The sequence below is a fragment of the Lentinula edodes genome (assembly GCF_021015755.1).
Source record: "Lentinula edodes strain Le(Bin) 0899 ss11 chromosome Unknown C8R40scaffold_33, whole genome shotgun sequence".
Lineage (NCBI taxonomy): Eukaryota > Fungi > Basidiomycota > Agaricomycetes > Agaricales > Omphalotaceae > Lentinula > Lentinula edodes.
This window is the reverse complement of record NW_025764339.1, coordinates 183,778-196,863: the sequence shown is the minus strand read 5'-3', so window position 1 is coordinate 196,863 and position 13,086 is coordinate 183,778. Positions and strand designations below refer to the sequence as shown.

Genomic DNA, 13,086 nt, shown 5'->3' with positions numbered 1-13,086 from the left:
AATCAGCGAACTTTGTTCTGTGATGGTGACGGGGAGGACCCAAAAATAAGTCGGATTTGAGGTATCTATGGGTTGAAACGGAAGTAAATTAGAGGGGAGACAAGTACGAAAACAGTCTGATGACAAGAATCCACAAGGAACTCACGAAATTCAACAACTTTGAACGCGAATGGATAGGAACTCAGCGATAGTACTCAGCAAGCGGCAAGCAAGAGATTTCACGTGTGATGTATGGTAACTCTAGGTCTCATAGACGGCGCTGCACTGGACCACTCATAGAAATGGCACATTTATTCAGTGATGGATTTTGTCCTAAGCGCAATACCCGGAACTTGAAGAATATGTTGTGTTGTGGTGGTGCAACTGATTCGAGCATAACACCTAATTTGGGGTTTGTAGATCTTCGAACTCGTTCAACAACTATGTAAACGGTATCGCGCATATGTTTGAGATGATCTGGCGCCAAAGCTTCCAGCGGCTCGTTCAACCACCACAGACTCGAACTTCGCAGTGAAGATTCACCGGATATATTTCCCAATGGGAATTTGTACTGCCGGAACACCACGTCGCTTGAAAGAACTTGAAAGAATAAGAGGTTGTATGATAGATTGTGGATTTTCAATCTGACGCAAATGAACTTGAAGATCCGGGGTTTGTACTTTCGTTAACGTCATTTGCCACCCATTGATGCAGAACTCAACCGGTGCGTTCTGAGAAATATACGTGTTTTTCGGTTAGACAAAAACGAATTTCGCATAGGCATACTGACACATCAACACAAAACAAAAGTTTGCTCATTCTGCAGCACAACGTCGTCAAGTAATCTGAGTCCAGAAAATGACTCCCTAACCGCGAAGCCTACTACAACGAGCTCGTTCATGCGACTTTCACCAAGTACGGTCAGAGAGTGACGGGAAGACACCCAATGGAAATGAGTCCACCTGTAAACAAGAATCAGAACCGAAGCAACTGGGGAAAAAGCAAAAGGCATCAATCATCGTACCGTTGCTGTTGTCCTCACAGCAGACGGCCTGTGCAGAGCTGCGGCCATCGTTAGCACACCTCCAAACGAACTGAATAGATAAGCCTACCATCCACCATTTTCAAGACCGATGATGGTGATGGGAGAGCAGGTGAGCCCGACCAAAACGTCAACACCTTGGAGCACAATACCGAGGAGGCCAAGAAGTCCAGCGACACTGGGATCGGTGGACTGCTGGAGGCTTTCACAACACTGAATAGGGCCTGTACTACAGCTGCCGGCCGGCTCACTGCGGGGAGCAGGCGTGGCGACCGCAAGAGTAGCAAGAGCGATGGAAACGAAGGCAAGTTTGAACTGCATGATCAAGCTGGGGAGTACTTGAACGTTACTTGTTCGAGTGAGGGGTATCCTGTAGCTCTGTTCAACTTTTATACCTTTCCAAAGCGGTCCAGTAGGGACCAGGTATGTCCGTAATATGGTTTGAGTGGAATTTTTTCGCGATGCTTCAGGACCCGAATATCATTGTGTTGACAAAGAACTTGCCCGAGAGCCACTAAGACTTGAAACTAACAAGCAACGAATGGCAGAAGGACGCCGCATACAGGGTGACTAGAATACTTGGTGGATAATCTATGTGGGTGTCAGATCAATCGTCTCTCGATGCGCTTACGTTTTGAAGAAAGAAACGTACGACAGCATATTATTGTTCGTACTTACGAGCTTGGCATGATTACCAGAGGTGCAAGTTTTTCAACAGACAGAATGATCTTGGATCTAAACACTGACGAGATTGAACCTCCCTACATTCGCTTCCCATCACTACTAAGCGACAATAATTTCAATGTCACTGAAACATGCTGCAGAGTAGATCTCAAGGATGCTGAAGGCTGGTGAACTTGAAGTGCACCGTTATTCTCTGTTATTCTGGATCTCATTTGTGAAGGGGTCAGTAAGCTTCATGGAATTACTATACTGTCCACAAAGCGACATCAGTCACACTAATAGTCCACCACTAGGCTGTCTATGTCGAACTTCTGTAGACTGCTGTGGCTATTCTACTATCACCTTATATAGCACCTACATAGGACTAGACTGTATACAGGAAGGTTATTGTTAGCCTAGTGATTCACTTCCGAAAATCTAACTACGTGTATCGGTCGGGGTAAAACCTGATTAAGTTGATTACTTAGGTTCAACTTACGCAAGTGCATCTCGTTCGATACCGCCAAAGGTACGAATGCTTGTCCAGCGTTTCAACTTCTTCTGAAAGTTTTTACCTCGCTATGAGGTGGACCCGAAACTCACAGATTTCATTGAAGAGCCGTGGATTGATGTTCCAACACAAATAGCAATTGCATTGGCCTACTACCCATTGTTTAAGATGACCCTTCACAACTTCCCACTCCCTATCATTACGACAAAAACCAGCGAGAATAAACGGGTATGGCAAACACAGCATGAAAATCGCGAAAAGAGGGTATGAGCTTTCGCGTCTAGCCTAGGGCAAGTTTCAGGTCCTCAAAGAGTGACGGGAACACAGCCGATGGAAATGAGTCCACCTATAGAAAACAGTCAAAACGATATGAAGGAAGTAAGACGTATAATCATACCGTGGCTGTTATCTTCACAGCAGACAGCCTGCGCAGAGCTGTACACATCCGTTAATAATGTGTTTTTGCCATACATGAGTAGGAGCTTACCAGCTGCTACCAGAAGCACCGATGACAGTAATGGGGGAACAGGTGAGACCGACCAGCACGTTCAAATCTTGGAGAACAATGCCGAGGAGGCCAAGTAGAGCGGTCGCGCTAGCGCTGTTGGCAGTCTGGGTGCTATCGCAGCACTGGACAGGACCGGTACTGCAACTGCTGGCCGGCTCACCACGAGGAGCAGGTGTGGCGACCGCAAGGGTAGCGAGAACAGCGGAGACAAAGGCGAATTTGAACTGCATGATGAGGGTAGAGAGAAGTACTTGAACGATGATGTGGACTGTTCGAGTGAGGAATTTCAAGGGTTTTTGCCTAGCTTTTATATCTTTGTCCTTTCCTTCCAAGCGGCTGCCATAAACCTAAGGGTAATCGATGAACATTGTCACCGGGCATGTTCTGCAAGTACGATGGTGAGAATTTTTATTATCCGAGCGACGGATTTTTAGTCAAACCTCTCCGCGTCGTCGAGTTTCTGTCGAAAAAAAATAATCCAAATACAGATCAAGTCTATACATACATGAGGTGAAAAGGGTGAAAATTGAAGCCCGCCTGTCAGAACGGGGTGGTCAGGTATCACAGTATTGTGACGATATTTCTGACGATGTTTCTGAGTCCTGTCAGGTCTTGTCGTCACAGTTGAAGCAGGTTATAGTGAAGACCTGGTGAAGACAATACTGGATCCTGATTCCTGACTCTATCTATGATGCTATGTCCATAGCGTATCAAGGCATATCGGAGAAGGTCTAAGAAGCTTGCTATACATCACAAAAACCGACATAAGGAATGTTTTCCATGCATTTCATTGAATTGAATGGCCTTACCGAAGACAAAGGTCACTATGTATAATCAATTGCCCTTCTGATTTTTACTGGGTTTAAACTTTGGGATTGCTCCCTGATGCTCCTCGTTGAACGTTCTAATAGTCAATTTGACAATTCTATGACAGAAGTACCGAAACACCAAAAAAAAACTACGGAAAGGCTCACCGTAAGCATCCAGTCCATGTCGTAAAATTCACAAGCACGCCGAAGCCTGCAGTTTCATTCGTGTACAGCACGAGTCATGCATGAAACCGACACAAAAAGCCCGCGAGAAGCCTTCAAAACGTCGGTGCAGTAAGTAGCCATATATCCTTTGAACAGAGGTGTAAGAACGAGGAGGGTCGATTATTAACGAACGCCGAGGTTCTTATTGCCCCATACTAGTTGCAAAAATAAGTTAATCAGACCTGTGGCTCAAATCATAAAACATACAATGTAACAAGGATATGGCACAGGACGAAAACAGGAATCCATTCCCCACTTTCAATAAAAACCAACCAGAATCCGACGCCAACTTGGTTACGACTGTCCGTCGCAGATTTAAGACCCACTTGTAATTTTGTAGTACTTCATGATGAGATGAGATGATCCTCGGCTTGCTGTCGTTCCTCGTAGTCACATTCACCAGTCATCAATCTCAAGCCGAAACTTGAAGCAATGATCGAAAAGTTGAACGGTCATGACTCGAGGCAAATGCACCACCAGAAAACAACCCTATGCCGCCTGGATAGGGTTTACAGCCTCCTCCGGTACGTACATTCCCCACTAGCTGTTGTGACCAGCAGCTCGAACACCAGAAGAATCACAAGATATGGCGATGCTGTAGACGAGTCTTAAGAAGGACTGCAGCAATAGAACGATTGTGTGAATATCACTGTAGAGCGACAAGCGAAGGTAGAAGTCACCATCAATCTGAAGAAATTGCATCTCGGTATCGCGTTTTTCATACACTATTCAACGGGGTGAAGCGATGCTTTGGGGTGTGAGATTTGTTGTAGCAGCTGCAGAAGTTGCTCATCTTCTGCTTGTCTCCTATATATGCATTTTCGTGCAACTTGATTCATACTTACCCAAATGTGCAAAATTCATGAGAAGATCGAAAACAACGCGAATTCTGGCCGCTTGTTCAAGGATCATTGCCGAGCTATCATCGGCCGAGGTTCCGAATGTCCGAGGTTCGGAATAATATTGAACCCTGTTGTATGCTGAAGGTCCCATTGGCTCGTCCGTGCAGTCAGCTCGCAGCTCCCCCATTCTCCTTTTTTCCAAAGCATTGTTGATTGAAGAACCGTGGAGGATGGGTAGAAGAAAAATTGAGATTCAGCCTATCACAGTCAGTAATTCATTCCCCGAAATCTACTGTAGAGGGTTCGTTTACATCGGGATTCCTTACCTTTCCCCTTCTCCTCTTCCGAATGCTATTTGCGAAATGAAAACTTACTCAGAAACATGACAGCACGAAAGGAACCGCTCAGTGACATTTTTGAAGGTGAGCGTTACTTTACAACGTGGATTTTATAAGGATTATTTTTGGCTATCCTTTGGCTTGGGATGCCCTGAACTTTGGCTTGGCATTCTCGTTTTATCTCGTTCTTGGGGTTTTTGTGGCGGCTAATTCTAAATTTATCTCTTCTACATGCTCTGTTCACTTTTTGCTGTTGTGCCTGCATTCTATCCTTGGATTTTTGCCTCTCATCATCGTTGAAAATGATGAACACAACAACAACGCATTACCTGCACAATAATCATATTCCTCGTCAACGTCTTCGACAACTATTGCCGACTCCTTGAATCGACGACTCCATTTACGAAGAGAAAAAATGGATTATTCAAAAAGGCATATGAGTTGGGTGTTCTATGCAGTGTTGACGTTGCGGTCATAATCTTTGGTGAGTCTTTTTTGTCATTCTGCTCATAATCGACAATTAACGCAATGTACGACGTGGTGTATAGACGAAAAACCAGGGCAACACGAAAAATTATATGAATATGCCTCCTCCGATGTGCGGGATATTGTCAAGAGACATATCAGGGTGTGCATCCTATAACTTGTCCTTGCAATATTTAATCTCATACGCATTTTAGTTCTCGGGAGAAAAAGATTGTCGCACTCCACACGACTTTTCAGGTGCTTCAGCGACCAAGTTGGATGATATTGGTGAGGGCGATGGTGATGATGATGAGGAGGAGGAGGAGCCTTCAAGCTCTAAAAGCAAAGAAACAAATTCTAAGGCTTCTACTTCCCGAGGCGTCCCGATACCTGCGCCTTCTCCACCTCTACATTTTCACGGTCGTCCGAGATCACCCGGCCCAGACAAAGACACCTCTACTAAAGACCAAACAAGCAGAGGCAGATCCTCTCATCATCCAAACTCACGCAAACGATCCCATTCGCATCTCGCCGGTCGTGAATCTCGAAGTCGAAGTCATTCGCCTTCCTTTTCTGGGCATGTTCAGCCGTCGTTATTACAGCAGCAGCGGGCAGCTCATACACTATCAGGAGGATACACATCCATATCAAACCCACACACTAATTCTAATCCCAATTTTGACTTGTTCGGTATAGCCTCTATAGGTGCCCGAGCTGGTGCATCATCTTCATCTCCATCTTCTCCTCCTCCATCGCATATGGAATTCGGTGGTCGAAACTCTCTTGCTTTCAATGCTCTAGGTGGTCTCAGTAACATGCGAGATATTCGGGACCTAGGGTTTAACGGTCATAGTTTACGCGACTTACATGGTATCAGTGACCTCCGCGAGTTACGTGGACTTGGTATGGGTAACCTCAACTTTGATAGTATTCGAGACTCGCGTACTTTCAATGGTGTTAATGACTTCAATGGTTTTAATGCATTCGGAGGCGGAGGAGGTTCTATTGACCTTACCACCTTGCGTGGCATGAACCGCGTGGATGCCATTAACGCTTTACGCAGTCTCGGAGTCGACTTGGGTGTCGAAGGCAATCGTGACATGCGCGACCCGCGCGATCCCCGAAACTTTGACCCACGATCTCCCGACCTCGACAACCCCAACATGAATCCTAACATGAACCCAAGCTTAAATCCCGCTATCAGCACACGGATGATGTACCAACAGATGATGCTCCATCAACAGCACCAGCAGCAGCTTATCCAGAGACGAGAGCGGCTGGCTGCGTTGCAAGCTGCGCACGCTCATGGCGAGCCCCTTTCGCCTCATATCCACCATCCTTCCCACCCAACCCATTCACACAACTCGATTCATCGACACTCTCGTTCTTCGCTTCCACGGGATCCAAGAGACCTACCAATTTCCAGCGATGCTTTTAGTTCAAGAGACCATGATCGCCATGACATGAGGAGACGAAGCTCGTCTAGTACAGCTGTCGGTCTTGCGGGTCGTCCAATAACAGAAGGATTGGAAAAGGACAAAGAAAAGGAAAAGGCCAAGGATGACAAGGATAAAGACAAGAACAAAAGTAAGGACAGCGATATAGGCGACCTCGTAGCGTTTTTAGACGCTGTAGAGAATCCCCCTTCTGGGTCGCGTGCGCAAGATACACCTGGTCTGCTTCGTCGATCCAGTTCTCAGTCTGGTTCGACTCTGGAATGGCCTACGACGACTGCAAGAGAAGGTAGTGGTAAGTAGACTCTTCCTTTTGTAACTTTTTGACTTTCGACACATTGTTTCGTCGAATCTGTTCCTCTCTTCGCAGTCTCTGCATTTTGATCGTCTTAACTGACTATCTTCCTTGAAGGTCCCTCTACATCTCTGAATCCAGTCTCAGCTCCGAATCCAGATTCCACGTCTTCTTCATCCGCCTTTGTCTCGGAACTGAACCTCCCTTCAGGCCTATCGAATTCCGACACGACATGGCTAGATTTTCTATCGAGTGCACCTGCGCCTGGTAATGCTCTCGGTGGTCTCGGTGTCCCTTCCACTTCTGATCCCTCATCCTGGAGTCGAGGACCTAACAGCGGGTTTGGGTCGCACATCGCACATCATTCACCTCTTGGTATGAATTTGAACTTTCGGGGTACAGATCCCTTTGGTGTCGGTAACACTGCGGCATTCGATAGACAGATGCTTGCGGATGTTTTCAGTAACCTTAACGGAACCGACAACAGTGCCGAACCCGGTTCTGGGTCTCTTTCTCGGTCTGCTTCCGGTGCTGGTCCCGGCGGAAGCGATCGTACTGTGGAGACGTCGTTCGGAGGCGTCGGCTCCTTGGCTGGGATGCACGCTATCCCCACTGTTCCAAACATACCCAATATGTCTTCAATCTCAATCCCGATGGATCTAAGTCTAGATATGGATATGGACGGCATGGGTTTTGGTAGGGAACCTGCTGTTGGCGGGGGAATGGGTATGGACAGAAATATCGACAAGGATGAGTTCAACGACGCAAAAACGGCAGAGACATTGCCTACCATGAAAAAACGACGATTGGACAAGGAAAAGGATAAAGGGAAGGAGAGAGAGAAAGTGGTAGTGATACCGGACTCCCCTGCGTCATTGACTGATGGACAAGGTGGGAACGGCGATGGAGGAGAAGGTAATGAAGAAAAAAGCGGAAAGAGTCAGAGGCTGAAGAAACTGAAGAAATCGAAGACAGTAAAGTCGAAATTCGGCTCTGAGCAGGATCGGTCGTCGAAAACAGGGGTTGTGTCTGAACGAGAGGAACGCGAGAAGGACAAAGACTTGAAGGAGCGATCGGGATCCAAAATAAAATTGTCAAAACCCGAACTAGAACGACGTGAGAAGGACGGTGGGTTGGTGCAAGAAGGAAAGAGCTAAGCCCAGATGTCTCGTTTGCAGTTTTACTTTGATTATCATTTTCTGTCAAGGGCACAACTGTAATTTATGTTTTATTCGGTCATCTTGATTATGTCTGTTGGATATTTCTTTTGTTTGGATGGTGTTGGCTTAAAACTTTTCCTTATTCTGTACTATTATGTATATGTATAATCCTGCTCCTCTGACTAACTATCACTGCTTCGCCTCTTCCGATTCCTGGTCATCACTCGTTGTGATTTCATCTCACGTGAGCGTCACTTCACCTGTACCTCGAGGCATTCGACATGTAAACTGCACGCACTTCTTTGTACCAAACCTTGAAAATGGAAATGGAAATCTTATTCACAATGATATTCGGACTGTGCCTGCGATTTGTACTCGGCAGCTCACCTGTGATGGTACAAGGAAAGCTGTATCCAGCGATATTGGGAGTTTGGGAGGGAGCGTGTTTGAGGTATTTGATTAATGGCATACCACCCAGTTCATCTTCGTCGTTGGATCCAATCCTATCGTACGCTGTACGTCTGTGTATTGATTATTTTATCACGGATAGCTTTGGGCAGGTGATTGCGATGGTCGTGTGGAGTTTTCTGGGCGTGTTGGTGGTAGAAAGTGTGGAGGTCGAGAGTATCGATGAACGAAGGTCGAAACGGCCGAAAGGGACTGGATCGTCGTTTACTAGGATACAGGAACAGGTGGTGGATCAATCGACTACGGAAGAGGACACTCTCCCTCTCCCGGTTTCCCCCGCTCAGAACGTTCAAGAATCATCACCGCTCCCCCTATCTCTCCCGTTATCCTCCTCCTCCAGCATCCAACGAGAAGAATATCAACCCGAATACCCCGAAGACGACGTAAACGACGACCTACAAACACCCCTTCCACAATCACGTGTCCTCATTCCCGAGGACGACGACGACAACGACGACGAATTACAAACCCCTCTCGCGTTATTACCTATATCTTCTCTCCCAGAATTATCTATCCCCGCGGATCAATCTATCCTCCTACGTCCAATCCGAAGCACAAGTACCTCTCCCGTCCCAATACCCGCTCCAGCTCTTCCTTACATCACCACATCCTCTCCTCACCCCGCCTCACCCTCCTCCTCCTCCTTACACCTCTCAACTCTTCACCCCCACTCCCACTCCCTTTCCCCCTCTTCCTCCTCCCAACAATCCACTATCCTCCTCTCCCCAACCTCCCTCTACACCCACGCCGACGCGCTCCGCAAACAGGCCTGGAAAGAACACCACTTTCTCAAAACCCAACTCGAAAAAGACCTCGTACGAGCGCGATCCCAAGGAAACACAACAGAGGCGTTCATGTTGCTTGGCGAGATCAAGGACACCTTAGCCAGGATCGACAAGTTGCATGGGAGAGCGAAGAGAAGGTTTTATTTGGCACGAAATAATAATAATAATAATGATAGTAATAATGCTCTCATTCCCACCACTACCACTAGCAACCCCTCGTCCATCGACGTCCATGGTCTCCTCGTACCCGAAGCCATCGACAAAACCGAAGAAGCGTTCCGCGGAGTCTTGCGTACAGGGAATCGGTTCCTCCGAGTCATCGTCGGGAAAGGGAATCATTCAAAGAACGGAATGCCGAAATTGAGACCTGCGATTATACACGCTTTTACTCAGTTGCGTGTATTTCCCTTTTCGTGACTTTCTCTCTCTCTCTCTCTCTGTGACTGATTGGATTTCATACATAGGCATGGGTTTAAATGTACAGTCGATGTAAACAACTCAGGGATCGTCATCCTCGAAGCTCCGTCTCCGCCACTGGTTCCTCCCCATCCTTAGTCAATTCCGATGTAAATTTCATGTGTTGTTTGTTTGGTTATATGTTATGTACAATATTGTTTGTTGTATTATATAACTGTGTCTTTGTCTTGAGCAAAAAAAAAACCCCTTACAGTTCAAAGGCATCCATCCATCCATCCATTCAGACGAAAAGAATTCAAAAAAATCAAAAACTGACAACTGATTCGACCCGGGCTCGAACCGGGGACCTTCTGTGGGACATTTCAATGAAAATGTGGAAACATGTTAGACAGATGCGATAACCAACTACGCCATCGAACCATATACATCCATTTGACCATGAAGAATATCATCTCAACAAGCAATCACCAAAAAAATCAGTCCAGTGAAGAATTTTGGAGGTGATTGAATCATAATTGTTTGGGCTTTAGCCCCGCGCTCCCACCCAAATGAAAATCACACGTGAGTTAAAATAGTAGCATACAACTAGGTTAGGTGAAACTAAGTTGGTTGTGGGTGAGTAGCAAGAACAACGCAATAACTTTGAGTGGTGATAAAAGTCTGTGAAAAGATAGGCATAATGTTGAGACAGATTTAATAACCAACCACCACCATCAAACCATATACAAATGTGGACCATGGAGAATATCCCCACCAAAAATAAAAACAGAAAAAAAAATCCCACTTGAGGGAATTACCAGAAATCCAATGCAACTGATGATTTGCCCAATATAGCTCATCCATGGGGTAAGAGGACATGAAATTGTAGATGGAAGGGAGGTGGCGTCATGCCCTGACCCATTTCTTGCTTCCCCCAAGCTTCCCCAAGTTCCTCAGAAACCTCCCTCACACTTCCATCCTCCTTAAGAACCCCTTACACTACCTCTTCACACCTCCTATATTCTTCAATACCCGCAACAGCTCCCAAGATGTCAGCCTCACCATCACCCTGAGGACTAGGGACCTTTCCAACTATGTACAACACCCTGTCATGGTTCCTGTAGCTCCCTTCGAGCTCCAGCTTGTGTTTAGCACACTACAGTGTAAATTACCTATACCAACTTTACCCATAAGACCAATTCTGACCCAGGTCTTACAGTAGCATCTCATTTCTATACTTAGGGCTGATCACTCCTTATGACCTGCTTGCATCTTAGAAAAACAAAGTAGTTGTGGAGCTTGGGGAAACAGCCAGAAAAATGCTTATACTACCTGATCCTAAATCTCAAGTTTACTTTGCATGTAAATTCATTCCTTTTCAAGACTAAATTCATGCGAACTATTAGAGCAAATATGAGTCAAAAACAATCACTGCCAACCTCTCTTCTGTATCCAATCACATGGATTAAGATCAAGATAAGGTTGAACTTTTTTGGGTAAGCATTGCTCTATGTTTGGTATTTTTGTCTCTCAAGCAACATCCCAACTCTTAAGCAAACTGTTGCTGTATCATCAGGTTGGGATACTAATGCACTTACAGATCTTACATTGAGGGGAAAACCTTTTAAATGAACCACAGCTTGTCAAGCTACAAAACAAAAAGAATGAGGTAACAGACTTTTACATATATCAACATGTTTGACTTAGCCTGCTCAGGCCACAAACAAAATTCGGCAATTGATAGCTAATGAACAATCTCGAAAAGTCAAAAGCAATTGTGTAAGTAATAAAGACTCAATCAATATGCTGCATGCATGTTGAGAGACTGCTGTGTTTAATATAAGTAAATAAAGTGCATGTTGTATCAGTAAGCATGAATAATAGGTCAGGTGACAATGTAAGACAATATAAGACAAGATATGAGATAAGGGAGATAAAAGATGAGACAAGATAAGGAAAAAAAATAAGATAAAAAGAAGTAATCGTAACAGGAAGTCGGACTGAGATGTCTGACATTGATTTAAAGAAACCCTTCTACTCTGCCCTACTTCCAGGGATACAACAGAATCTGATCACAGTAAACATTGGTCAAGGAGTTGCTCGGACCCTAAAGGAGGCCATCACACAAGCTGTATCAGTGGATGTCTACTTGCATGACCCCATCCTGACTGGTCAAAACCTCAGACCTACCCGCTAACGAGCTTGCCTCGTTTTTGTGTGAAAGAGAAAGGAAGGAATCTAATGGGCACTCCAACCAACCAATCTAATACACAATATGCGAGTTCACTGCTATCAAATTTATTTAATAGCAAGGGGTAGCATTGGCAAAGGTTCCGCAAAGCTTTGAGAGCTAAGTAAGAAGCTTCGATCAATCAATTTGAATTGTTCTTAGGATTCGATATATTCCTTTGATCAAGGTAGATTCAACATGATTTGTGCTTTGATTGTATTGATATGGGTATATCAAGAATTGGGGGTTTGAATCAAAGTAAATTAAAACCAAAACACACAGACCCCTCGGAGGGTTAGAACTATGTGCTGGCACAACCACACAGCGTGATTTGCCCTTAAGACCAACGACTGATCCTAAGTTCGAAGAATACCCAACAACTGGATATACTTCTCGCAGTCACAAGGAGCAGAACATGATGTTCCTATACTCACAAGTGCTGGGCTCGAATGGCTGCTAGCAAAGAGGTTTCAGTCTGGCGGGAGTGTGTCTTTCCTTTTTACGGATTAGCACTGCAACGTCGTCCCAAAATCACTTGTATTCCAGATACATCGGATCGCTATTTATACATACAGGATATAGAGTTGCACAGTACAATTAATTTAATAAAATAAACATTCGGAACTGCAAGGAAGCTTCTACAATCAGTCAAATACCATTTAATTTGAATCTTCATGTCCTTATTTGGTCCATAATGGTTCCAAGATTCTAGTATACCTCCAAACATAGGTAGGTACTTTGATATTCATTTAATTTAATTGTTTTGGAGAATGACTCGAATGGTGTTCGGCTGTCATTGCTGTTCAACACTTACTTTCATCGTTTGTCACCTCGTCCGGAGGCAAATCAGCTCTCCTCGATTCTAATCCTATTAATCTGATTCATCTGGATTAAACTAATTGCTTCTCTCTTTCAA

At 45.1% G+C, this 13,086-nt stretch overlaps 5 protein-coding genes and 1 non-coding gene across 6 annotated transcripts; 3 read left to right on the top strand and 3 right to left on the bottom strand.

Annotated features, from left to right (window-relative positions):
* Positions 1-900: 900 nt before the first annotated feature.
* On the bottom strand, positions 901-1,342 carry C8R40DRAFT_1173881 (hydrophobin 2; the record flags this gene model as incomplete). The annotated part of the gene is made up of 3 exons (XM_046232086.1): positions 901-941; positions 1,004-1,041; positions 1,092-1,342. The coding sequence occupies 3 exons, from the start codon at positions 1,340-1,342 to the stop codon at positions 901-903; spliced, it is 330 nt and encodes a 109-aa protein (XP_046083242.1).
* A 1,158-nt stretch (positions 1,343-2,500) lies between these two features.
* On the bottom strand, positions 2,501-2,933 carry C8R40DRAFT_1053238 (hydrophobin 2; the record flags this gene model as incomplete). Its single annotated transcript, XM_046224831.1, has 3 exons — positions 2,501-2,541; positions 2,593-2,630; positions 2,683-2,933. 3 exons carry the CDS (start codon positions 2,931-2,933, stop codon positions 2,501-2,503), a joined length of 330 nt encoding a protein of 109 aa, XP_046083241.1.
* A 1,876-nt stretch (positions 2,934-4,809) lies between these two features.
* C8R40DRAFT_1010112 (uncharacterized protein) lies at positions 4,810-5,642 on the top strand (the record flags this gene model as incomplete). Its single annotated transcript, XM_046222842.1, has 5 exons — positions 4,810-4,845; positions 4,969-5,001; positions 5,326-5,401; positions 5,466-5,545; positions 5,598-5,642. Coding segments are annotated over 5 exons (270 nt in total), but the record flags the coding sequence as incomplete, so codon positions are not given.
* A 71-nt stretch (positions 5,643-5,713) lies between these two features.
* Positions 5,714-8,436, top strand: C8R40DRAFT_1118556 (uncharacterized protein). Its single transcript, XM_046228699.1, has 2 exons — positions 5,714-7,131; positions 7,249-8,436. The coding sequence occupies exons 1-2, from the start codon at positions 6,141-6,143 to the stop codon at positions 8,286-8,288; spliced, it is 2,031 nt and encodes a 676-aa protein (XP_046083239.1). The 5' UTR covers positions 5,714-6,140; the 3' UTR covers positions 8,289-8,436.
* Positions 8,437-10,220, top strand: C8R40DRAFT_1118551 (uncharacterized protein). The gene is made up of 2 exons (XM_046228698.1): positions 8,437-9,932; positions 10,005-10,220. Exons 1-2 carry the CDS (start codon positions 8,612-8,614, stop codon positions 10,097-10,099), a joined length of 1,416 nt encoding a protein of 471 aa, XP_046083238.1. The 5' UTR covers positions 8,437-8,611; the 3' UTR covers positions 10,100-10,220.
* Positions 10,221-10,280: 60 nt separating this feature from the next.
* Positions 10,281-10,381, bottom strand: C8R40DRAFT_t186. Its single transcript has one exon. It is a non-coding gene; the product is annotated as a tRNA-Val (tRNA).
* Between the last annotated feature and the right edge of the window lie 2,705 nt (positions 10,382-13,086).

Excerpts from the sequence above, each read along its gene's own strand:
- C8R40DRAFT_1118556 (XM_046228699.1), top strand. The coding sequence starts at position 6,141 with ATGGAATTCGGTGGTCGAAACTCTCTTGCTTTCAATGCTCTAGGTGGT. Across the intron at positions 7,132-7,248 it reads GACTGCAAGAGAAGGTAGTG|GTCCCTCTACATCTCTGAAT; the intron begins GTAAGTAGACTC and ends TCTTCCTTGAAG.
- C8R40DRAFT_1118551 (XM_046228698.1), top strand. The coding sequence starts at position 8,612 with ATGGAAATGGAAATCTTATTCACAATGATATTCGGACTGTGCCTGCGA. Across the intron at positions 9,933-10,004 it reads TGCGATTATACACGCTTTTA|ATAGGCATGGGTTTAAATGT; the intron begins CTCAGTTGCGTG and ends TGGATTTCATAC.